The sequence below is a fragment of the Periplaneta americana genome, chromosome 7 (genome assembly GCF_040183065.1).
Source record: "Periplaneta americana isolate PAMFEO1 chromosome 7, P.americana_PAMFEO1_priV1, whole genome shotgun sequence".
Lineage (NCBI taxonomy): Eukaryota > Metazoa > Arthropoda > Insecta > Blattodea > Blattidae > Periplaneta > Periplaneta americana.
In genome coordinates this window covers 58,686,229-58,713,543 of record NC_091123.1, presented here as the reverse complement: position 1 = coordinate 58,713,543, position 27,315 = coordinate 58,686,229, and the positions used below count along the sequence as shown (strand labels likewise).

The following is a 27,315-nucleotide window of genomic DNA, read 5'->3' as shown; positions in this document are numbered from 1 at the left end:
TTATATGATACGTGATGTAATCTAACAGCCTGCCATGCAATAAGTATCAATACACTGTTCCAGAAATTACACACATTCTTTGCCTTGCCTTATATCAAAGTTTCATATTTCTCCTTTCTCTCTGTAACAAAGTAGAATACACAAATGGGGATGTATTTAAATTAACTGCCTGATTAAATTTTGGTAATGAAGGAAATCTGAACTATGTGTATCTCTATTTAGACAGTGGGAATTTTTAAAACTTGTCTGGAACAATAGCTGGTTTTATCTAAAACTATAACAAACACTGAATTTCCTGGAATAATACACAAATAAATTTAAACTGTCATGGCACTCAGCCTTTGCAACACCACAATTCTTCGTAGAAAGGTACAGTACAAACAATTTGGTAGCCATCCTTCCTGACTTAACATTCCTGATCACATGTACATGTAACAGACTGGCCATCCCTATGTTAAAAACGATAACATATGGAAGAGAACAACCATCAGGATCGCCACTGTTGACTGATAACAACCGCTAGATGGAAATACAGTTGCTGCATGCAATTCAAATGAGAGTTATAATGTGACTTCTTCCGCAGTCACTAGATGGCAGCATAGTGAAAGTAATAAAAGTTGTTGCCTTCAAAGCTCATAAGGCTGATCAATCTGTTATATGTTATATGTGACCTGGACTAACATTATGTAAAGCTATAATCCTTTTCCCTCTATAAAATGGAACTCTATGCACAGTAGTGGGGGGGGGGGGGGGAACCGGACCAACCCTTGTAGCTAATTTCAGAGTCTTGTTCACTCCAGAGCACGATAGACTGGTAACTAAGACTTTCGTGGTTCGAATCCTGCCTGGGAAGGAAACTTTTTTTGTTCCTTATTCAAATTTATTCCCAATACTTTTCGATTGCAGTGATATTTTACTACTTAATTAACTTATTATTCCCAGAACATGAATTTTACCAGCAATCGAAAAGTATTGGGAATAAATTTGAATAAGGAACAAAAAAAAGTTTCCTTCCCAGGCAGGATTCGAACCACGAAAGTCTTATTTACCAGTTTATCGTGCTCTGGAGTGAACAAGGCACTGAAATCAGCTACAAAGTTTTTTTTGCCACTACTGTACATTCATATGTACCACCATCCTACCTCCTTTCTATCATGTTGTTTCTAAATTATCTGGTATTCTTTTCAATGCAACTTGTTAAATTTGCAAAAATATTCATATCACCAAGTGGTGATTCTCGCACTTCTCATTATATATTTAATTATTTAACTTTTAAAATCTTAATCCTGATGAAGTCACTAGCTCACATCGGGGTTTCCAAGAAGTGTCCTTGCAAGTCTATGATTGAGGACCTGAATTCTAAAACATTCTAACTCCAAAAAATGGAAAATTGAGTTAAGCATATATATGATATTGTTATGTTTCACCATATGATATCTTATGTTAAAAACAGTCCAATACTTGTTCTCTGTCAAGTTTATTGGCCTTGTGAGAAACCACCATTCTATGTCCATTTGATTAGTAAATATATAATTTAGAAAACATCAAAAGTTAGCATGTTTTAGAATTCAAGTCCTCAATTTTTGGTTAAGCCTACTTGCATAAAACTTGTAGATTCCCGAAAAATTAAATCATATTTTTTAGTGACGATTTTGTAAAATTTCGGTGATACACCCTTTCCCCAATTTCATCTATCTACATGGTCATTAACATTCAACACTAGATTTTAAGACTGTTTCTATAAAGCAATATTAACTTCTTTTTTAGATGGGTTTTTTGATGTACCAAATTCATTAATCATACTTAGAGGTGGTGGTTTTTTGCGAAATGACCGTGCTTTTGCATTTTCATTTTTGACGACCTGTATATCACATTTCGATTAATTTTAAAAATGCGATAAAACGCGAAATTTGTGCTAATACAAATGCAAAACAAACAATTTTTCAAATAAAGTTTATCTTATATAAAATTAAATTTATACTTATATAATATGAAACAGCTTTTTTTTCATTCAACAGGGATGAAATAGCATATCTGAGTTTTCTTGAGGAAAGGTATCCAAACCTTGCAACAGTTTTATTTCCATTCCCTATGTTCACATGATGGAATTCACTGTTTCAAACTGTAGAATATGTTGACAGGTATTTATCTGCTTTAAAAATTGTTTTAAATCTATGAACGAGACTTTCGTGAACAGTAATCTTCATCCGTCCTAAATAATTTTAATGAAAAATATACTTCAGCATGTAACATGAGTGTAGGCATACCTTATTTTATGCTAGAGCCAGTATCATTTAGCAGCAAGACCAGTACCAACGGTGGTCTTCGGGAATGGTTGTTTGATGAGGGGTGGAGGTCCAGTAGCAACTGTAACAGGCGAACTAGCCCCGGGAGTGGGTGTGCTGGCTTCACTACCAGATGATACACCATCTGTCTCCATCTATTCAAGAAATCAGAATTTGCAATATCAGTATGTAAGTCTTATGTATGGTTCAAATTATTTTAAAGTATATAGTTTCTGCAAAGCAGCTCTCCAATCCTGCTTGGAATGTGGTTGCAGTCTTCAAATGCAATAAGGAATGTGCTATGTTTAACTGATTGTACTAGCTACTATTACCTATTTAAAAATCGTAATTCATCGCAACTTTCAGTACAGCACACTGACTACTGACGGCATGGAACAAATATTTTCCCAATGAACTGTGAACGTCGAGAACCACTTCTGGTTCATAAACCAGTAAATACCCATCCATGTTGTATATACGAGGGGGATCCAGGAAATAACGACCGTTTTGTTGTAATAATTAAAAAAAAATATTTATTTGAAAAAACAGTCTGTTACATAACTGAAGCTTCCTTTACTTCTCTACATAATCACCACCTACATTTAAACATTTGTCGTATCTGTTCACTAGCTTTAGAATTCCTGTGTTATACTCCTTTGCCGCCAGTTCATTAAGCCAGGTGTTCACTGTCTTCAACTCTTCATCACTTCCAAAACGCGTACCACCCAGAAAGTCTTTCAGCTTAGTGGAAAGGTGAAAATCGCTAGGAGCAAGGTCTGGACTATAGGGCGGATGATCAAAGATTTCCCAACCGAATTGATCCAGCAATTCTCGAGTTGAAGCAGCAGTGTGCGGGCGGGCACAGATTTTGTGGTATCCAAGATGTTGCGACACAATTTCACCAAGCAAAGAACGAGAAATGTCAGGAAAGGCAATATTCAATTCGTCGAGTGATGTGCGCCTGTCTTGCAAGATTCTGTCATTCACTTTAGTCTTCAGGTCTTCTGTGATGAGTGATGGGCGTCCGGGTCGAGTTTCATCGTGGACATTTGTTCGCCCATTGTTGAACATTTCGCACCATTTTCTCACATTTCTTTCATTCATTACAGTATCACCATACACTTCTTTCAATTGCCGGTAAATTTCTGCAGGTTTCAAATGTCGGGCATTCAAAAATCGAATCACACTCCTCACCTCACAGTTGGCGGGATTATCAATCACGTCGTTCATTTTGAAGTAACACAAAATGCACAATGGCGACTTGTTGCAACCAGTACTCACAACATTATGAGAACACATGTTAGGGAAGCCAGTTGACCTTCAAACAAGGAAGGGGAGTCAGCTGCGCGGCGGGTATGCGCGAACGGTCGTTATTTCCTGGATCCCCCTCGTAATAAAAAACCTAACAAGAAAACATCTCGTAAAAATTAAAAATAATATCCAGTTACCAAATAATATGAATTAGCCATACAAAATTGTCAAATCATATTAATAACGGCATTGTATAATTTAAATTTACCGATATAAATACCAGAACAAGGATCTTCTGGGCTGAGAGGCAGTGGTCTACTGGTAGTGTTGCTACTAGATATTTCGACATCTTCAGTGGCGAGGTACAAGTGGGCAAAATGATCTCCGGAAATAGTATGAGACTGCACAATTACCTTTTCCTCTTTATCATCATTGTCAACAATAGGTCCATTCTCGGCTTCGAACTCTTTCAACACAGCATCCAAGTTATAACGACGGCGATAGTTTACGAAGAAACTTCGTAAGTGTGCCTCTGTTTTGGTGCCAATAACCTCCGCAATGGCCCTGAAGTCCTTTCCATATTTTCGTACACCTGTAACAAGCAAATTTATTACAAATTTTAAAATACTAAACATGCCTATCATAGTGTATGCAAAGGCTTATGTAAACTGATTTGATACTGCATCAAAACTACAGTATTGGGTTCGAATCTTGCCTAGGGCATAGACGTTTGTCCATTGTCAATATAATGTCATGTGTTGCCACTACAGAGGCACTGTCCTACTGATCTCATGTTACAGAAATCCAGAGTGTCTAGCAGTGCAGAATGGAAGGGGAGAGGACAACGAAAAATCTGGGCTTAGGGTAACACCTCTTAGGAATATGAAAACCCTTGAAGACAGGCAAAAAAAAAAAAAAAAAAAAAAAAAAAAAAAAAAAAAAAAAAAAACACGTTTCTCAAAGTTGTACAAGGTGAGGCAGAAATATCTCGACATTTTCAATTGCACATAAAATGGAAAATATTAAAGTCAAATATCAAACAGTAATATAAATTTATTCCTTATGGTATGCCATTTTATCCCAGTTCAGTTCCACATACACTTTCAGATTCCACGTCAAGGACGTGTTCCTAGCTGCAAGACCGTAAAATTGTGGATTACGTCATTTTTGGAATACAGCTTCAGCACTAAAACAGAAACCACCATTTTCACTTTCAACAAGATATGCTAACACAGCTTGGTATTGATAACAAGTTTGCTGGTGATGATACAAATACTAATTCTGGGGGCCTTCAAAGGATTGAAGGTAACAATGTTTTAAACAAATTAAAGAAATCTGTGGAAGAATGTAGTAGCCATTAGCTGTAGAGCACATATCTTTCACAGTGCCATTCGACATGATCCTGACAGTTGTGGAATTGATTTGGAATGTATTATAGGCACGAAATTATTTAATTATTATTTTTTTTTTATTTATGTAGTAAAAGCAGACAACGTAAGTGTGCTGTCAACTTGTTGATCTAAACTATGAACAGATACTGTCTCATATTAATACCAGGTGGCTATCTGTTTTCAATTATTCAGAGAATAACAGATATATGAGCTGTTCAGAGCAGAAGTAGTGTAAGTCAAAATTGGGTAATGAGAGTTAAAGTAAACATTCTGTAAAATACAGTGCAAAGTAGCAATTAATATGTCCTTCATGCTATCCACTGACTACTAATAGTTTAAATAAATTAAATATTAATTGCTACTTTGCGCTGTATTTTACAGAATGTTTACTTTAACCCTCATTACCCATTTTTGACTTACACCACTTCTACTCTCAACGGCTCATATGAAGTTTTCCGTCTGAAAAAATTTATCTTTGCTTAGTAGTCTCCTGAAATATTAAAGATTTTATTTTCTGAGACAGGTTAAGTAAAGCATAGTATATTATGTGACGCCTAAATTTATTAATATCATGACAATATCAAAGAAAATGTATCTTTCCTATTAGAGAACAGGTTACAATGTTTTGTTATTTCCATTAAGACTAACAAGTTGTTGTCTTGCACCCAAGAATAGGAATTTGATAGGAAAGTAGTTTGTTTTATGGAGGAAGCAATTTCTTTGTACAGGGAATGCTATATTCTTAAAAAAAAATGGAGCATCTCATTTAGATTTTCAATATTTCAAATGGAAGAATTTGAAAGAAGGTCCACAAATGACTAACTACTAAAAATTACTTTTTTTGCGATCCCAGACACAATACAAATATTAAAGAGCGTTTTTCCTTAATTTCAAGCATAATAAACAACTGAGAGGAATAATAGAAACGTAGTACGAGTAAAGAGTTGTTGCTAATAAACATTTGTTGCTCAGAATTAGCCAACAAGACTTTTTAAAGAAAATAAGTCAGCAGATAAATGCAGTTGAATACACTATGAAATAATTATATATGAAACACTTTTCAATTGAACACATGAAATCAATATACATGAGTATTTTTAGCTTTTATTTTGTAATGTCCTCCATTTTTCTTGAATGTTCTACATTTTGGGGTGCCTTGTCCTCCTTTTTGGTTATGACATCTGGTCACCCTGTACTGAAACAAAGTGTGTACAATTAGTAAGTTAGAAATACATTTTTTAATACATATAACAGTCGACTGGCAAGTATATATTCTAGTTTTTAACTGGAAAAAGGTTTTTCTTTGTATGAGATGCTTGTACACAAAAAGGAATCATCTTCCCTGTGATCATGCAATGGAATAGAAAGCAGCACAGAGAAGTAGTTAAGTTTGTCACATGCGTACTTAGTTGTTTCTTAAGATGAGTTCGTAAATGTCTGAATGTCAGTATAATTGAAGCTACTTTCTCTCAGTCACTTCCTGTAGTACAGACATGACGCACTGTCAAGTATGTTTACTGACAGCATTTACCAGGTCCAATATAAAGTCTTTCATGTCAGTGGATCCCAACCTTAGTAACCCCATGGCCTGACTAGCTATCAGAATCCTTTGCTGAGACCTACCAACGTAAAGGTATTAAAAACACTCATAATAATCTCATTAATACATACTAATTTGATACTTAATGATTTTAAAGTTAATACAAATCACTTTTCTTCATATAATATAAAAATAGTCGTAATAGAATAAAATATATTAATAATACAAATTTTACGACTGACAAACAAGTTAGATTTTTTTATTTTAGTAGGTTTTTACGACGCTTTATCAACATTTTAGGTTATTTAGCGTCTGAATGAGATGAAGGTGATAATGTCGGTGAAATGAGTCCGAGGTCCAGCACCTAAAGTTACCCAGGATTTGCTCATATTGGGTTGAGGGAAAACCCCGGAAAAAACCTCAGCCAGGTAACTTGCCCCAACTGAGAATCGAACCCGGGCCACCTGGTTTCGCGGCCAGACGCTCTAGCCGTTACTCCGCAGGTGTGGACAACAAGTTAGATACGAAGTAAAATAGATGATAATATTATTCACTAAAAATAAAATGGTTAAGCTTTTAACCATTTCCTTTTATTTATACACACTATAACATCTAGGTCTTATCATGTGTGTAGGATCTTTGGGTATATCTGTAGGCCATGGATTATTGTTGTGATTTCGTTTCTATTGTAATATGTTATAATTCAATTCAATTCAACTGATTTCAATTTTTATATCAATAATTACGACAATGATGATTAAGGTGGTGATGGATGATGGTATGTAAATTTCCTATTTGGTATAGGTCTTTGTGACTGAAGGAAACCATGAAAACCTAATTCAGATTGGATGACGATGGGGTTTGAGCCCGGGACTTCCCAAATGCAAGTCTAATGTGTTACCACTGAGCCACCTCACTCGAATTTTTCTAACCTTTACTAGGTAATGCCAGGTAAAAACAACTTAGTGAAACGTCTATTCTCCTTTTTTTTTTTCATCAATTTTTCTACTCCTGGTTCAAGTTCGGTGAGCGGATTCAATTCTCAATAGGGTCCTGATTTTCTCCATTCATCTAACCCTTCTGGACGCAGAATGGCCTTGGGGTTTACTCAGCCCCTAACAGAAATGAGTACTACTGCTCCCCATTTCAGTTTCGTTGATAGGCCTTTCCCCTCTATTCACACTCTCTATCATCAGTGAAGGGGAAGCTGCTACTGTCCATCTCACTAACGTTCGACTAATTGACTTTCAGTAAAGTGACAAATTTTATTATTGAAAATTTTTACCGGTAATCTATATTTGGAAAATCTATACTAAGCGTTTGTATTTCATTTTTATTGTTGTTTATATCAATTGGCATATTAAAAAGCTACTGACAGCAGAAGATAAATGTTTTCTTCACTACTAGTTTCTACCCCAGCATACACAATGGGACAATTTGCAATGTGTCACTCCCCTCTGACTTTATAATACAAACAAACATTTCTTAATTTAATTATTAGTTGAAAATATTGTAAGAATGGCACTAAAACATACTCAAACACGCAATTATCAAACACATGTGTGACTGTATTTTATATTCATTTTTGTACTTTATTTAATATTTCATTTTCTTGTGTGTACAGCCTGGGGGGTGCAGGTATAACAGGTAGCAGCTACCGCTCTGTTGCTGACAAACTCAGGGCAAGAAGAAGGGGAAAGAAATGCCTTCGCATCATCTCAAGTTATATGACATGTCGTTAGAGGTATTTCCTTGGGAGTAAAGGCAGCGGGCACATAGGACTGACATCCCTACTGCCATTAATGACGATTAGAGGTGGGGGGCCTTCATCTCCCAAAGATGTAATAAGGACCAGAAGATCAATTTGGGCAGGACATGTTACACATATGGATGGCTGCAGCAGCGCAAAACAAATATATATGAACACCTTTAACAACAGAAGGCCAGTGGGAAGACCTCGAAGTAGAAGGAAAGATGAAATTCAGGAGGAATGCATGGCAATGGAAATTACCAACTGTGAAGAACTAACAAAAGACAGAACAGAGTGGAAGCGTTTTGTGAAATCTACATGGAGTCAACATGCTCCATCATAGATTGATTGACTGTTAGATAACATTCATATTCGTGTTTGTGGAACCTCTCAATTCAAATGTACTTCCTGGGTATTCCAAATGAACAACATAGCTCATAATGAAGCAACCCAATGTAAAACAATTTGTAGTAAAAACTCCGATACCCAGATGGAAACAACTGCTGGCACCAGAAGACGATGTACATACTTTAAGATAAGATATTGCAGTGGAATGCTGGAGGTCTTACACTAAATGACAAGAATTACTTAAAATATTGACAAAAATAAACTTTTTCTGAAACCTATAAGCTCTCCACTCTGAGATTGCAAGGATGGAACTCATTTCTGCTGTGTAAGGCAAGCCAATCAGCCTGCAGTTTACACAAACATTCTAAGAGTTGCTGATTCTATTCACAAATTTATCACGTGTAACTGTTAGTACAACAATGACTCCCTTACCTTGCACGGCTAACAACAGTTCATCATTAGTCCAGCGTGCATTAATACGGTTGTTTGTATCAGGCGGACGTAAATCGTCTATTCCTTCAGCAGTTTTTCTCTTGAAGGAACTCAGACTCTGTTTGTTATTCTGCACCTAGAAGGAATTATTCCAATTACAATTACAGCAAAAAAATCCTATGAAACTTGTGGAAGCCCCATGCCAAATCACTTACTATTGACTTACTGCATATATTTATATAATATATCAGATTATACTGAATCGCACGGTAAAATTGAGGCGCATCCTGAAAGTAAGTTTCCCTATTTTTTTAAAAAAAAAGAACACACACTTTCAAGAAAACATTTATTGGCAACAGGTACAGCAATGTTTCAGCTATTTTTCAACATAGCCACCATCAGAATTGATATACTTGTCGTATCGTGGGATCAACTTTTGTATCCCTCTGTCGTAGAACTCTGCCGCCTGTGAATGGAACCAACGTGTGACAGAAGTCTTCAACTCTTCGTCGTTGCCAAAATGCTCACTGGAGGACAGGAATTTCTTGAGGTGCAAGAAAACGTGAAAATCGCTGGGAGCAAGATCAGGACTGTAGGGTGGATGATCGAACAACTCCCAGCCAAATTCCGTCAAAACAGCTGCTGTGCACCGAGCCGTATGTGGACGAGCATTGTCATGGAGGAGCACAACACCTGCAGTAAGCATTCCACGCCTCTTATTTTCAATGGCACGTCGCAATTTTCGCAATGTTTCACAGTAACGGTCAGCGTTCACTGTTTCACCTCTTGGAAGGAAGTCAATGAGCAGAATGCCCTTCCTGTCCCAGAACACTGTGCACATCACTTTCCGTACCGACAGCGTATGTGTGAATTTCGTCCTGACCGGAGATCCACTATGCCACCAATGCATTGACTGCTGCTTGGTTTCCGGGGTGAAGTGCGAAATCCAAGTCTCATCGCCCATGACGATCCTGTCGAGAAACTCGTCGCCGTCATCATGATACCGTTGCAGAAATGTCAGTGCTGCTCCTAAACGTTGCATTTTGTGTTCGGGTGTCAAGTTTTTCGGCACCCACCTGGCACACACTCTTTTGAACAGCAGGTGCTTAGTAACAATCTCATGCAACAAGGATCGCGATATCTGCGGAAAATGGCTGCTCAGCTCCGAAATCGTGAAGCGACGGTTCTCCATGATGCATTGCCGCACCAGCTCAACACGATCATCATTGATGAGGGACGGTCGCCCACTGCACTCCTCATCATGGACACTTTGACGACCTTCGGAAAACTGCCTACACCAGCGACGCACCATCTGCTTACTCATGATGTTCGGCCCATAGACCTGACAGAGCTGCCGATGAATTTCAATTGGTGCAATGCTTTGTGCATTAAAGAACTTTATCACCGACCGAACCTCGCAGGCGGCGGGAGAAGGAATAAGAGCTTCCATTTCGGACCACTGCTGCCACGCTACTGGCACCAGGCGGGACTTGTCCGGCTGGCATATGATTGATACATCATAGATCTGCTACGCATGCGCAATTGACACGGCTAATTACGTTTTCTTTCAAGGGGAAAAAATCGGGAAACTTACTTTCTCGATGCGCCTCGTATATACATAATCCTCAACTATGGCTATGTATCCATTTAAAAGAAATGCCGTATTTATCCGAACATAAACCTCACCAGCATTTTTGGGTTAATTTCATTTTTATAGGCTGCATTTATCGCTTGAATACTCAAACACGATTTCTGAACTGGTTCTCCCTGCTAATAACAAATTCCGAAATTTTAATACTGACAATATTGAATAAGGTAAGTGGCTAAAAATAATAAGAGAAAAGTGCAGCGTGATTTAAAAATTCGTAAATGTTGACTCGCGTCATGAAGAAGGGGAGTGCAGAATATTTATAACTTCGTAATACCAACTAACCAGTTTTAAAAATCTGCACAAACCAACACATTGTTTTAAACATCCAAAGCTGCATCTGCACAAGCACTTATACCTTTTGTATCAAATTAATTTCACATTAAATGCTCTCCACATCATTGTCACTTCATAGCAAAGACATATACTGCATTTTCTGGTCCAGGGGAAATACAATACGATATTGCTACAAAGTGAGTGTAAAATACTATTTCCTGGTCCAAATATATAATATGGCATTCTTACGAATTGGCGGTGATGTACTGAACATTTACCAATTTAACTTCACTTTCCAAAGCATCAACCACTGTATCATCTATTTTACTTTTTACTTTTGTTAGACATACAGCTATCATCAACTTGATTGAGTGCTTCAATACTATTGCACTATACTGAATGGTCTCTGTAAATTAGATTCAAACATAGGTGCAGTTTAAATTATATTGAATGCTACCGAATATGCTTTCAATATTGTCAATACTTTTATTAAAATTAAAAAAAAAAAAAAATCATTCAAATGGAATAAAAAAATTCTAGGAGAAATATTAAAAGAGGAAAACGAAATTTTGGATTTTATAGTTGAAAGTTCATTAATCGTTTCATAGGTCATGGCAACCATGTTATATTTTCGGAATATGTAGCAACATGGTTAGTTCAGTATATACACTACTGTTTGTGAAAAGTGCAACACCCAGAAAGAATGGCCCGAACGACTCCAAACTCGGGAGATATGTAGAACAGTGTACCACCAATAATTGATTACATTTCCAGAGAGATGGTGTACACATATGCCCACATAGGTGTCTTGTGTCTCCAGCAAAGTCAGTGTTATGCCTTGCTCAGTCAGTGCAGAGCTTCCAAACGAAGTGGAAACTAATGCAGGTATGCCTCGTCGACATGGAAGGACGCAATATCTGCACATGAGTGAGTTCGACCGGAGCACAATGGTTGGTCTCCGGGAAGCAGTTTTGTCATACCGTGGCATTTCGGCTCGTACAGGGCATGCTGCTATGACAGTGATGCGTATGTGGAACCAGTGGAAAGAAGAGGGTCGTATGCAGAGACGATCGGGTACTGGACCATGTAATGTGACCACAGCATGGGATGACCACCATCTTGTCCACATGGCTGTGACGGACCATACAGCTTCATCCCCAGTGTTGAGTCGACATTGGAGTACTGCAATGGGTGTGGACCTGTCTGCGTCAACAGTTCGTCACTATCTTTTGAGGGCTGGACTAGTGGTTCGCATGCTGTTGCGTCGGTTTCCATTGTCCAGAAACCACCAATGCCACAAACTGTAATGGGCACGTGAACGACATCACTGGCATGCTGAGTGACAAAATGTAGTGTTTTCGGAAGGGTCTCGCTTCAACTTGTCCCACAATGATGGCTGTATATGTGTTAGACGATATCGTGGTGAACACAATCTCAGAGCCTGCATTGTTGAGCGGCATAGCAGACAAACACCTAGTGTGATGATTTGGGGCGTCATTGGACATAATATGCGATCTCGCTTCCTACGTATTCAGGGCAATCTGAACAGCAACTGCTACATCAGGGAGGTTTTAGAGCCCGAGGTACTGCCCCTCCTTCAGGCAACTCCACATGTCATATTTCAGTAGGACAACGCCCGGCCAAATGTGGCGAGGATTGTGCAAGCCTTCTTTGAAGAATGACAAGTATAACTGCTTCCCTGCCCGCACGTTCGCCAGACATATCGCCCATCGAACGTGTCTGGAATATGGTTGGTCAGCAACTTGTTCGTCATGGTCCTCCAGCACCCACTCTTGATGCTTTGTGGACTTGCATACGAACTGTGTGGAGGGAGATTCCCCAGAAACATATCCAGGCCCTCTTTGGTTCCATGCCACGACACTTAGAGGCTCTGACTGCAGCGCATGGAAGCTTCACACCATACTGAAATCTCACGGTAACAGATCAGGTACAGTTCTGTAATTCTAATCATTTGTGTACTGTCATGTACCTAATCTGTGGTATCAATTTCATTTCAGTCACATGTATCCTACTTGATATTGCAATTTGCACAAACATTAGTGTATATGCAATTTGCACAAACATTAGTGTATATTTCAGAACCTGTCTTACACTCTGTACGCAATTCCACCACCAGATGGGACCTGTGTGTATTGATGGCTAGTTAACAGCTCACACAAAGTTAGTGTGCTGGCAGTCGTGCTCCAAAATGACACTACAGCACACACCACAGCTCATGTCAGGGACCTATTACGGTGATGGGTGTGGAAGATCTTAGGACACTCTCCCTACTCGCCCAATCTCAGTCCGTGAGGTTTTGATCTCATTCCGCAACTGAAGAAGCTTCTGCATGGGTAGCACTTTGCAAACAAGGAGGACATCTTAACTTACTTACTTACTTATTGGCTTTTCAGGAACCCAGAGGTTCATTGCCACCCTCACATAAGCCCGCCATTGATCCCTATCCTGAGCAAGATTAATCCAGTCTCTACCATCATATCCCACCTCTCTCAAATCCATTTTAATATTATCTTCCCATCTACGTCTCGGCCTCCCCAAAGATCTTTTTCCCACCGGCCTCCCAACTAACACATCTTAACACTGTTTCTAAATTAAATTTTTAAATTATGTTTTATTTAACGATGCTCGCAACTGCAGAGGTTATATTAGCATCGCCGGATGTGCCGGAATTTTGTCTTGCACACTTAAATGCCATCGACCTGGCTCGGGATCGAACCCGCAACCTTGGGCATAGAAGGCCAGCGCTATACCAACTCACCAACCAGGTCGACTTAACACTGTTTCGATGACAGGTGGTACACATTGGTGAATCAAACATAGCTGATGGTATTCAATGCCTTCCCCATTGTTGGAAAAGATGTGTGGAAGCCTTGGGGGATTATTTTAAAGGGTGTTAGGTGTGTGTAATGTACTTTGTTTCCTTTTGTGTATAATAAAACAATAATTTTTATTTACGCATCTTTCGATCTTCCCCTGCCCATTGGCTCCTGTAACCTGGCCCTGTATGGTGCTAGCATTGCGAAGCATATTCCAGTAACTTTCAAATGTATATAATATTGGATTTTAATTGCTGCAGTTTTATTGGCTGAAGTAACACAGTTACCATGACTTATGAAACAATCCTCGTAGTACCTTTCCCTTATTTACTACCATTGCCATTGACATCTATAAAAAAAATGTAACCCATGCAAAAGTATGTATCAATAATGGTCTACAGCAGTATTCAAATAATATTTATAAATAAAAAATAAATAAATACATAAACTGTTTCTGGTGTGCATTTGTTTATGTTTCTCGGTAAATCTGAAGGCCTGTATAAACAATGTAATAAATAAATTCTGTAACACCATACATAAGATGCATGAGGCAACAGACTTACTTGTCTCTTAAGGGAAACAATTTCCCTATCCATCGCTTTCAACATTTGATCACCCTGACTGGCAGGGACAGGTGTTGGCGGCCCTGCAGCCATAGCCACCAGATCATCATGGTTAATGTACATCCCTCGCGGGGGCTTGCGTTTGTGGCGGAGAAGGACATGGCAGTGTCTGTCACGCTTCACCGGACCAGTTGTTGGACGGACACTACCTGTGCGTCTGGAAGAGCCACCCCACCCAAGCTTCCAATCAAATTCAGCACTGTACTAACATCATTAATCTAAGCAAGATTCTAACTATGAATATCATCTTTACTTACATAACTCATAATTTGTTCCACATTATCTACAAACATTACAAAATGATAATTAAAAAATACGCAATTCTGGAAAATTAGTGACATTTTAATTACATATATGCTGTAACTAATTCCTGTCAAACTCTTTTCTCTTTCCAATGCCTCCAGTTACAATCAACTAAGACGTTTCTGAATTTCCATTCACGTGTTAGAATTGAATTTTATTTCTAAGGTGGGAGCATCTAAAAGATTAAATTCATTACCCTTACATATCATCAGCTTACTTCTAAAACCCATTACATCCAATTTTTACCGAATATCACAATATGTGTATATTTTCAAAATGCATCTGCCGATTACACTTGGTGATGTGCAAATATTTCTATATTTCATAAATAACAAATGCGTAACAGTTGTTAGCTGGGGTATAAAAAGAATAAGAAGGTACCAAGTACAATTTCCTCAAATACAGTCACAAGATTTTAAAAGTAAGCCAACAATATGTAATATGAATAGTAACATGAGCTGCCAGGGAACTCAAGAAGAGGATAGTAATGGCAAAGGACGCGTTTAACAGAAAAAGGAACATTTTCTGCAGACCTCTGGAAAAAGAACTTAGAAAGAGACTGGTGAAGTGTGCCATTGTATGGGACAGAAACATGGACATTACGATGAAGTGAAGAAGAATATCTGGAAGCATTTGAAATGTGGATATGGAGAAGAATGCAACATATGAAATGGAGAGACAAAATAAAAAGTGAAGCTGTGCTAAAAAGAGTGAGTGAGGAAAGAATAATCCTAAGTGATCAGGAAGAGAAAAGAAATTGAAGAGTGTGATACCAAAACTCACTCATTATTATTATGATATCACTGATTATTTTTATGATTTATACATATAAGTGATTATGTTTGAGTCCTCTATCATATTTTAAGCACGTTTTCTTTCAAAACAACGTCAATACTTCTTTAAAAGGTTGTGTTATTGTGCATGTCATTTGAAAACTTGCTCAGTCCGTAGCCCAGTCCTTTCATAAAAATACACTGACCGCATTTTGAGATCACACCCTTCAATTGGCGGGGTCACTAGCTAAGAAGAAACTGCCTTCTGAATGGCAAATAGAAGAAAAGTTCAGGCAGAAGATATGAGATGACAGACAACATTAAGATAATTATATGGATCGTATTTGCAGACTAAGAGGAAAGCAGAAAAGAGGGAAAACTGGAGAAAGCTAGGTTTGCAGTGAAAGACCTGCCCGTGGCAGAAAACTATGAATGAATGACCAGAAGAAGGTGGTGACTAGCAGCTGAATTTTGGCTTGGGCGAGATTTGATTGGAAAATTTTGTCTGGAACCCATTCATTCCGGGCCAAGCGCCTTTCACATGCCATTAGCCTTACTTTTCTTAAACAATTTATCACCGTCAGCTGAATTTGGACCCACAAATTATGCAACTGACAGTGTTTGTGGTAACCTGTTGTAGACATTTCTGTCAGTAGGAAGTCACTCTACTAACAAAAAACATTAGAAAACAAAACCATTCCCTCATATTGTTCTTACATTTTATGAAGGAAATAATACTGCACAACACTAAAAAATTTTAATCAACAACTTGTCAAATGCAATGCTACACAATATTTTATCTATAGGTATATGCTCTATAAAACACTTCTACAACCGAATTATATCAATAATGAAAATCACCAAGAAAGAAGTTTCTTCTGAAGTTCTGATGATACAGTTACAACAGGGTTTACATTTACAGTATCAGGTTCCAACATTTGTATTATGATCGAACTTATAATATGACAAATCTACATGGGGAATACCGCAGGGAATGTATTCTGTTACCACTCAAGAAGTTAAAGAGATGAAACTCTGAGAAGGAAGATTATGCAAGTAAATATGTCACACTTAATATTGTAGTAAACCAAACTAGTATTTATATAAAGACCCACAATCTTTTGAGTTTACAATTTCACATATTTACTTTGTCAGGCATCTGGAGGGATGGAAAGAGGAGAGTTTGTCTATAAACTATAAACCTATGAAAACTCTGTATCACATTAATTTGAGAGATATTAATGATATCTCTAACATGACAGGAACTAGATCATTTATGAAGGAAAAAATGAATGCGACTTAAAAAAATGGTAATTTCAATGCAATTTTCACAAAATTAAGTTTGAATTATTATTATTATAAAAGGAAACCTAATTCTAGTCAACATGCAGTAAACCATCAGCTTATCTTCCAAGTTATACATACATAATTTGAATGTCTTCTTAAAAACTTTTTTTTTTGGGGGGAAAAAAAAATTATGGTTAACTTTTGTTATTTCGTAGAACTTAAACAGCCTAGCTTTTGCCGAACAAGCAAACAGTCTTCTCTCTTCAGATGCCCAAATTCTATAGTTATAAATATATTTTGTACCTCCAATGTTGGTAGCAAGTGTTGCACATGCTTCCTTTAGGAGAAGTGTGGGTGTGAGTGCAGGCAACCCCACAGTTAGCACATGAGCTCTTCCCACCCTCTGCACCGTCTTTCTGTTGGAGACAGACAGACAAATGTCACAACATTTATGAAAACAATGCCCCAGTAACTTCCTTACACATGGCATATTCTCAAAAAATTTTGATTTTCAGTTCTCAAAAGATTATTATCTTACTATTTTATAAGCAAATGAAAAGCAAAATAATGTCCTTGAATTTGAAGTTTTATACTTCCAAGACTGTCTACAAAAATTTGAACTAATATAGTAATTTGATATATTTATTTTCAGCGATTGTTTCATAATATAAAGAGAACATTCAGGAATGAAGTTTCTTGCTCTGAAACCAAAGAATGGTGGTTTAACATTTACATGTTTAAGCAATGTTAAAGATCTCTACTGACTAGGAGATTAATTCACACCACATCAGACGACAATATTCACATTTAAACTAGAAAACAAAAGGACAACACCATAAGCTCAAAACAATTTTAATGAAATTGACATTTCTAACCTGTTCAAATTTAAAATAGGACTAGTAGGAAGAGGAATTAAAAAATGCAGTAAATGATTCACAATAGTGAGGAGTGGAAGACAAGAAGGAAATGGAGCAATAAGACGACAAAATGAAGACTTCTAACAAAAAAATATACAATTCTTAGATTGTAATCTTATGTAGCCTATCTCAATTTTATTTTCAAATTATAGTGTTTCAAAACTAGGATGCCTCATTTTCTCAAAATAAACAAACTTTGTTAGATAAAAATCAATTATAGCAAATAAAACTGCTATATTAGCAGTACTTTGCATCCTAATAAAAATATTAAACATGCACAAATTTTTTAACAAGAAATCGCAGATTAGCTAAATCCTGTGTATACAGTAAGTGTTGGTTTAAATTTCACGCACGCAATGTATGAGTGTTTTTCAATTGCTAATGTTAAGTACAGAGTTGTCTTAGGCCATGTAGTTACACACTGTCTCTATTTAGTGTAAGAATTCAAACATAGGCTTTCAATAAAATCAAACAGGTGGTATGGAAACCCTTGATGAACTCAAAATATAAATTAGCCATTTTGAAATACAGGGTGCTCATAAAGTCCCTATACATTTCACAAAAAGTATAAGTGTGAATCATTTCTATTACAGGTCCAGTGAAGACACGTCTAAATGTTTACCATTGCAGAATGAGTCACAGTGGTGGTAAAAGCTATGCTAAACTCCAGAGGGTTTTTCAGAGAAAGTATCACAAAGAAGTGCCTACAAGACTTGCTGTTCAGCAGATTGTGAACAAATTCAGTCATACAGGGTCTATAGATGATGAGCAGCGCAGTGGACGACCTGTGGCCAGCCCACAACTGGTACAGAGAACAAGGGATAGCAATGCCAGAAGTCCAAAGACATCCACTCGCAGGCTGCGTCAGGAGCTGAACATTCCAAAGTCCACAGTGTGGGAAGTGCTGTGTTACACTCTTAAGAAGAAGGCTTACCATATCCAGGTGCTTCACAGGCTGGAGGATGAGGACCAAGCATGCCGTGTGTTGTGATCTGTGTCAAGCTGCAGCCGAGGACGACCTGATGAATCATGTCCTGTTCAGTGATGAAGCAGCAATTCATCTGTGCAGCGTCGTCAACCGACACAATTGCCGATCTGGGCAGATGAGCAACCCAATAAAGTCACTGAGTGGCAAAGGATCTCTCCTGAAGTCAATGTGTGGCTTGGTCTCATGAAGGACAGAATTTTTGGCCCTTTCATGTTTGCCGAACAGACAATAACCGGGGGAAGCTACCTGGATATGCTAACACAGTTCTGGAGCCATAGTTGCAGCAGGATGGTATACTCGACTCGGTGGTTTTCCAACAAGATAGGGACCACACCATTTTCCAATCACTGTGCTAGAGTACCTGAATGATGTCTTTCCTGGTTGGTGGATTGGAAGAGGTTCGAATCGCACGTAGGCTCCCCGCTCTCCCGACCTGACACCCTCGATTTTTTCGCATGGGGCTTTATCAAGAGCGAAGTTTACAAAACCAGGGTGCCTGATATTAATGAGCTACAGCAGCGAATAAAAGAGGAATGCCTCTTGATAACACCTGCTATGTTACAACATATGTTCCGTGCAACCATAAGGCAATGGGAGTGGATGTTGAGAAGGAAGGAGGACACTGTAAACTCCACTAGCCTGGAATCTTGTTAGATCCTACTCTATCCAAATATCATGTTCATTGCTGAAGGTTTTTTTTTTAATTGGGTTATTTTACGACGCTGTATCAACATCTAGGTTATTTAGCGTCTGAATGAAATGAAGGTGATAATGCTGGTGAAATGAGTCCGGGGTCCAGCACCGAAAGTTACCCAGCATTTGCTCGTATTGGTCTGAGGGAAAACCCCGGAAAAAACCTCAACCAGGTAACTTGCCCCGACCGGGATTGAACCCGGGCCACCTAGTTTTGCGGCCAGATGCGCTGACCGTTACTCCACAGGTGTGGGCTTGCTGAAGGTCAGTGTCATAGAAATGTATAGGGACTTTATGGGCACCCTGTATAATTTATATAGCATTTATATACTTGTATTTACATGTCATACTTTACGTTATTTTTAAATTGTCATCATTAGATATACTTGTTCATATATAGGCCTATCTAGTGTTTCACACTGATGCTGCCTTCCGATTTATTTCACTGTTGCCAATAATTGTAATTTTGTAGTTTCCTGTTTTAAATTGTTACATCAGTAAGCTTTGTCGTTTTGGAACCTTGTAATCAAGGAAGCAATTGAAATAAAGCACAACGATCTTGTGAAAATAATATTCTGATAAAAAACAAGATAGATTTTTAACAATTCTATTACTCGTATTGTCTGTTTATCTCTCATCTGTGTACAGTTTTTGGTATCAGTTATTATACAGGCTTCGTTTACATTCAATATTTACCACACTTTCATGATATGTTAAAGGGATGATTTTCTATTTTTGTATAAAGCAATAGGGGAAAGCAATGTAGTAGCTAGATTGGACTTTTCCCATTGTTGGTGGGGAAGTAAAAATATAATATAAAAAAGTTCACACTTTGAAGGTTAGATTTACATTGGTCTTTGTGGGGAAAAAATATTATGGTGAGAGAGAAAATAATACTACATTTTGGGGGTCGCCATAAAATGCTAAGTTCAGTTGTGATAACAAAAAAATTAACAATGTTTCCAAGATTGGATCTAGTGCTCACAAGGGAACGGTACCAACCATTCTCGTGAAGAGCATGATGTCTGACAAGCATACATTCTGATGGGGGCAGATAAAAAAGTTAAATTTTTTTCTTCCACAATGTTAATAATGTCAAAAGAAGTGTTTATACAAATTTTAGCCACTCAATCGCAATTATGAGGCCATAAAAAATAAGTTTGCCAGGGACCATTAACACAAAGAAAACATAATTTCATTAGAAAAATTTTTTGGAACAGACACAGCAATTGTTGGGCCATTTTTCAACACATTTCCCACTGGAATTGAGACATTTGTCATATCATGGGATTGACAAAGAGCTCTAATCAACAATAATCCAGGTTGCCAGGAAATGATAGAAAATAAAAAAAGTGAGAATAAATGAATGAGATATATAAACAATTGAATAATCGAATACTGTTACAAATTTAAGTATCATAATACTGGGTGTTCATTTCAAAATGTGTCATGACGTCACTGTTGTGAGCCAGCGATTTAAAGCAAGTTTCAGCTTTTATGTCCAAGAAGTTGCCTATTAATCAAGGCGTTCAATCTGAACTTGAGAACGTGTACAGTATAACTTGAACGTCGTAGCGACAGATGGCGGTCTGTAAAGTCTGTGTGCTACCATAACCTCTTTCGAACTGTGTTTTGCGCGGGCAAGTCGTACGCAGGGTATTTGTTATCATCCGTTGCATATCGCAACATTCTACAACCCAAATCAAATGCTCCGTGTCCATGTTGACCATAGAAGTTAATGTCAACAAATTCGTAAGTAATCGTCTTAACCCTCTAGCCATATCCCGACAGTAAGAAAAAAACTCACCTCAGTACATGTTTCCAAACAGTTCACATTCCTGTCACTACCGGCGTTACCGCACGTATCGGTACGTACTTCCAGAGTCCATGGGCCATGGACTCTGCGTATTTCAGAATGAACGCCGTACTTGCTAGGCAACTTCTCTCGCATTTAAGTAATACGCCTCTGTGGAAGTGTAGGAAGATTGAATTCTCTAGGCTCATCGGCTAGCCACATGACGATATACAGCGAGCCATGACACACTTTGAACTGAACACGCAGTATAGGTGTGCCATTTGAAAATTCAAAGAAGTAGGGGCTGAGAGATGAAGTGGGGGGGGGGGTGAGGAGTAAAAACGGATATGCAATTAACACTGGTTTCAAACTTCGCCCTCAATATCGAAATTGACGTGTTTAAATTAAATTTAATTGAAATATAAGTCTAGGAAGTTTTGAAATGAAGGCCATGTATAATGAACAACGTAAATAAAAGTACAGATACGGAAATAAAATTTCGAGCTATTCTTGATGATGCTTACAATGCAAGGTGCACACTACTACATTCCCTGTCCATGTAATACTGGAAACAGACTGTTGTCAGGAGATCAACACGTCACACAGATGACAGAGTGTGTGTCTTATCATAATAGCTCATTTGTTTGCATCATCTGAGCGACACGCAGAAGATCATGGGTTCAGTCCCCATGGACGACGAATTGTTTTCTCTTAACATAAAACTGTTTCGGACAACTGCAACAGATGTTTCAATTAGGTTTTTTTCTTTATGTGAAATGAATTATTTCCATGTGTCATGGGATTGGATTTGGCTTAAACCCACAAAAAGAACAGTGTAAAAAATATATATGGAAGATCCCTTTTGTCTTCCTAATGAAAAATAAAAAAAAAAGTTAACCATAAAAAAAAACACTGGACGACCTAACACTTTATCCACCAGCCATCTGCTTCTACCACTGCTCTGATCCGGCGAGGCATGGAATCGACAAGACTGCAGAACAAGGGTTTTCTATCTGTGGCAATATCATGTGGAGTGTGCTTGCTTTGGAGAACTGGGCATATGCAGCATGTTGTAAGCGAAACTTGCACAATAAGGGAGCTCCAAATTTTATTTCCATATCTGTACTTCATCTGATATTTTAACCTCCAAATCTCAACTTAACTATGTCAATATGAGTACAGTAATAAATAAATAATTTGAACAAGTTTATCAGACTCAGAAATTGCGATGGTGGTCGAAGATTAAGAGGGAAAGTAGTGTTTTTAAATACCTCTGGTCTTACTAAAGTATACCCATAATTTTCCATAATCTTCCTGATATATTATCATTAAGGATAGTGATTATATACAAAATTTCCTGTATGAACATAAAATAAATATAAAAATGTATATGATAAAGGGAACATTAGTCAATAATGGAATAAATAATTTTAAAGATGCTGTACTGTATATATATATATATATTCAGCGCATAGAGCCGAGGCAGGTTTGATTCCCGGTGCCAGAACGAATTTTTCTCAATTTAATAGATATATGCAGTACTGTGTTTTAATATATAATGTAATAAATTAGATATGAGTACAAAATTGATAGGAGAAACTAAGAAGTCTGTGAAAATCAATTCTTCTGCATAATAAAATTGTTCATTATATATATTAAATACTCTCTATGAAAAATAATTTGAATGGCTAAACGTTCCTATAACAAGTTAAATGCCTATCCTTTAAAAATAAATATTAAATAAATAAATAAATAAAAAAAAATACTGTGCCAAAAGACGTTCTGCAACTAAAGTCTGCTCCAATAAGATGATAAATGTGGACACTTTAATCAGGTTTATTAATGAAAAAGTTCAAGAGGCAAATAGGCTATACAGTATTCATTGAACAAATGTACACACCATAACAGACACTGCAGACCATCAATGATACATTTAAAGCACATTAAAATAATAACGAAAATGTTTGTTCATTTATTCCATGTAAAAGCAGTCTCACTCATTTTCGTACAATGTGAACATTTAAACCTCCAACCATATATTTGACTCCTCAGAATTAAAATAATAACATAATACTTTTCTGAAGGAATAAAAATTACACAGAACTTCATCAATAAGAAGAAGAAACTTGGGTTTAATAATTGAACACCTAACATTCTAAATCCAAAAACAACTTTCTGATATAATGTGAAAAACACACTGCGAAATGCATGTTGAGATACCTACAACACCGCATTTTAGTGCATGAATGAGTTACTTACAGTTGAGCTATGACAAAGACAATTTAGTATGATATTCTGATATGGATGTTCCTTAGATTAAATAAAATGAAATTTGAAAAATTGGCACTCCGCACATTTAGAATGTTAGGTCCTCAATTGAGGTGGTTAGACGCAAAGGGGGTTTAAGTGACTTAAAATTATTTAAGTGCATCCAGGGTAAAGTAAAGCATTTAAAATTTCAGTGGTAAAGGGGTATATCTTTTAACCACATCACACATTAACATTTAAAATTAAAACTTCACGAAATTTACGAAAGCTTAGTAACTTTTAATCACATTTTCTAGAGAGTAACTGAAGTGCACTTACACCCCTTTGCCTCAATTAGTCTACATAATTCTCATTTACTTTTAGTTCCTAGGGAATGAAAGAAGTAAAACAAACAAATAAAAAAGCAAATGAACTACAAAGGGAATTCGCAAATCTTAATCAAATAATTGCTAATGCATTTCCAAATGTGTACAAATGATACAAATGAGCAATATATCTGTTTATAACAAACAGTAATTGAACAATCGAGAACGAACTACAATTCTCGAAGTAAACTTTTCAGTGAGGTTTTTAATGTCTTAAATGGAAGGTGCAGGTGGGTTGGGGGTGGAGGGAGGAAATCTCTTACAAACTAATAACAGATATTTCGAAGTACCTGACGTAACACTACAATCTCCCTCTTCCTAAACTACAATTATAATTAATATTTGAGGAGAAAAATTCGCTCCAGCACCGGGGATCGAACCTGGGTCCTTGGTTCTACGTACCAAGTGCTCTGACCACTGAGCTACGCCGAATTCAATCCACAGTACCGGACCGAATCCCCCTCCTTCACTGGTTCCCTTTGTGGCCTGACTCCAAGTTAGGCATATATGTTGACGTATATGTGCAATGTCAACTGCCATTATATTAGGAGCGCACTCAGCTGAGTGATTTGTTTGGCTGGGATTCCGCAGTTAAGTGCACAGTAATCTGTACAGACATATGCACTGCGAATTTTTCTCCTCAAATATTAATTGTCAATATTACAGATATTATTCTGTAGGACAAATTAATAAATCTATAATATTCTCATAGCTGCAGTGCATATGTCTGTACAGATTACTGTGCACTTAACTGCAGAATCCCGACCAAACAAGTCACTCAACTGAGTGTGCTCCTAATATAATGGCAGTTGACATTGGACATATACGTCAACATATATGCCTAACTTGGAGTCAGGCCACAAAGGGAAACACTGAAGGAGGGAGATTCAGTCCGGTGCTGTGGATTGAATTCGGCGTAGCTCAGTGGTCAGAGCACTTGGTATGTAGAACCAAGGACCCGGGTTCGATCCTTGGTGCCAGAGCGAATTTTTCTCCTCAAATATTAATTGTCAATATTACAGACTTTATTTGTAGGACAAATTAATACATCTATAATACAAATATAATGTACAACTGCAGTGTATAAAGGTATCTTGTGAAAGTGGGAAGAGTATAGATCTAGTGAAATGTTTATTAATCTACTTAATTTCATTCATTCTTTTAGAAAAAGGAGCATAATTTACTTAAAGTTGCTTACGAAAAGCTAATATGAATATTATTACCAGGTAGTTTTAGAATACTGTTACAACAACCAATTTTAAATTATTTTCAGTTTTATTTTTACTTTCTTATTAGATTAAGCATGGAGAAGTATTAATCTGTCGCAACAGATCGATTTTGAGTATTTGACGGAAATATATGAAGGCATTTTCCAAAGTGAGCTGTATCCATATTTTAAAGTAGTTCTTCCCCTAACTTATTATTATTATTATTATTATTATTATTATTATTATTATTATTATTATTATTATCACCACCGCAATCATCATCAATCACAATATTGTGAAATGATACAGCAACAGCCACTTTTTAATTCATAACAATAATTTATATGTTAAAAATATTTTCTAACAAATGCTGCACTATGTAAAAAATGAACAACTAACTTATAACCATTAATTACTGCAGTGTTTGCCATTTCATAAACATAAGGAAAGGTAGGTTTTGAGACATAAATCTTAACTGCTATCAAAATGAAGAAAAAGAAAACAATTGTACCATTATGTGATGTTTAGTATCATACTTCAATAATAAGAAAATAATCCGGTCCAAGTATTTTAGTCACAATAATTTGGTATCCCTCCTAATTGTTAACGTGTAAATCTAACTAGGACAATGGTTATTATCAACAGCAGTAACCTCTGAGTGACTATACAGAAAAAAATTTAAGATTTTAAAAACCCAGAACTCGTTACACATGAATTGTTATAAAGTTTGGAATTTAACAAATAGTATGTAGTTCATTAAATACGGATTTTTTTCAGACAGAAGTTGTATAACAGACATGTAGGCACTAAAAGTGGTAAAAATAAGCAGTGAAATAGGCATTTATTATTCATGGAAACAGACAAAATAGACAAATACATAAGAAACTATCCCATACGGTACTCACTTTCCTTGGTTACATGTCACAACAAGATGCTTTTTTAAGTTGTCAACTGTCAGAGAGAACATTTTTCATGGTGGAAAAAGATCTTTCTATATCTACTGAAGTGATTGGAACAAACTTAAAACAACTTATTTCAGAAGGACTGTCTCTATTTTCTTTCAGAGATCAGGAAAAACTGACTGTATTATCTCAAAAAGAGGAGTGTGAGAAGGGATCAGAGACTTCAAAGTATGCGTGACTTGTGCGTGCAAGCAACAACAGTAACGGGACCTGGAGACTTGCTTTAAATACTTACCTCATCCACTTTCTTTCGCTGGTAAACCCCAAAGTGACCTGAGCACTGAGGGTTACACTGTTCAAACATCTTTATTAAGTGACATAAAAGATGGAATCGGTAGGGGAGAAAAGTTTACGACTTCTTGGAAACATATGTATTGCTGGAGAATAAGATTCTCAGCAAATATTTGTGTGAGGTGAATATATATTTTTAATTTGTATAATCATTCTTTTTTGTTTTTTTTTTATATATAATTTATGTGCGGTTTATTTTAAATGCATTAAAATATAGAAAATGTACAATAACGACGTAAAAAGGCTAAAAAAAAAAAAAAGAAAGAAAGGCATTTAACCTTAAAACAGGCAATGGAAGCTAAAATAGGCAAAATAAAAAATTGGCCTGTCGTCCCCAAATGTGTGGTATCGTGTTTATCTCTAATAGGTCTTTCATACATACACTCAGTTTAAAAAAAGCATTTTGCCTAACATCCGGGCTCTAATGATATCGATGGTGTATGTATATGAGTCATTAGTTAATTGTGAAATAAATTAGGAGGAGGGTAATGTGACTTATGGTCCATTCTGTAGAATTAGAAGCTCTAACGTATGTCAAATCAATAATGCAAAAAAGAAATACTAAATAAAATAGCACTAGCACATATAAAGGACGATCCTTACATGTCTGTTTAGCTGAACTTAATTGTACCACCCTAGTGGAAGAAGAAATGGGAGTTGAACCCATCCTCATACTGCAGAAACAGAAGGACGAGATTAATACCATAAACAGGAACACAGTCTTGGAATAAAGAACAGTACAATACCCATAAATATACTGTAAATATTCGATCACACTTAACATGTTTTAATCATTTTAGATTAAGATAATTATAAACATGAAACATGACTACAGAATGAAAAACTGTGTAATAAATACAATTATTTAGTCACATATAAACATTTTTATTGATTTCAGATTTCTCATAACCACAATATATAATTTATTACACGAATCTTATGTTTTATTGGTTTATCACATTTAATTATTTTTCATGTCACGAGTAGGGTGGATGAAGATTTCAAAAAAAGAATTAGGCTATGTTTTTTTATAAGCAGCTGAAAGGCAATAATACAAATGAACCAACACCAAGAAGATTTGTAC

General features: G+C 36.8%; 1 protein-coding gene across 4 annotated transcripts in view; it reads right to left on the bottom strand.

Annotated features, from left to right (window-relative positions):
• Nucleotides 1-27,315, bottom strand: part of LOC138703138 (REST corepressor-like) — a 59,215-nt gene that overhangs the window by 6,854 nt on the left and 25,046 nt on the right. For 3 of the 4 annotated variants that reach the window (XM_069830768.1, XM_069830767.1, XM_069830766.1), the window contains exons 7-11: nt 17,048-17,160; nt 14,322-14,538; nt 8,998-9,133; nt 3,950-4,128; nt 2,268-2,440 (exon numbers count right to left, since the gene is read on the bottom strand). In XM_069830768.1, the coding sequence (XP_069686869.1) occupies nt 2,291-2,440; nt 3,950-4,128; nt 8,998-9,133; nt 14,322-14,538; nt 17,048-17,160 (795 nt within the window). In that variant the 3' untranslated portion in view covers nt 2,268-2,290. The remainder of the gene's footprint in view (nt 1-2,267; nt 2,441-3,949; nt 4,129-8,997; nt 9,134-14,321; nt 14,539-17,047; nt 17,161-27,315) is intronic. The other variant, XM_069830769.1, reaches the window with a different exon arrangement.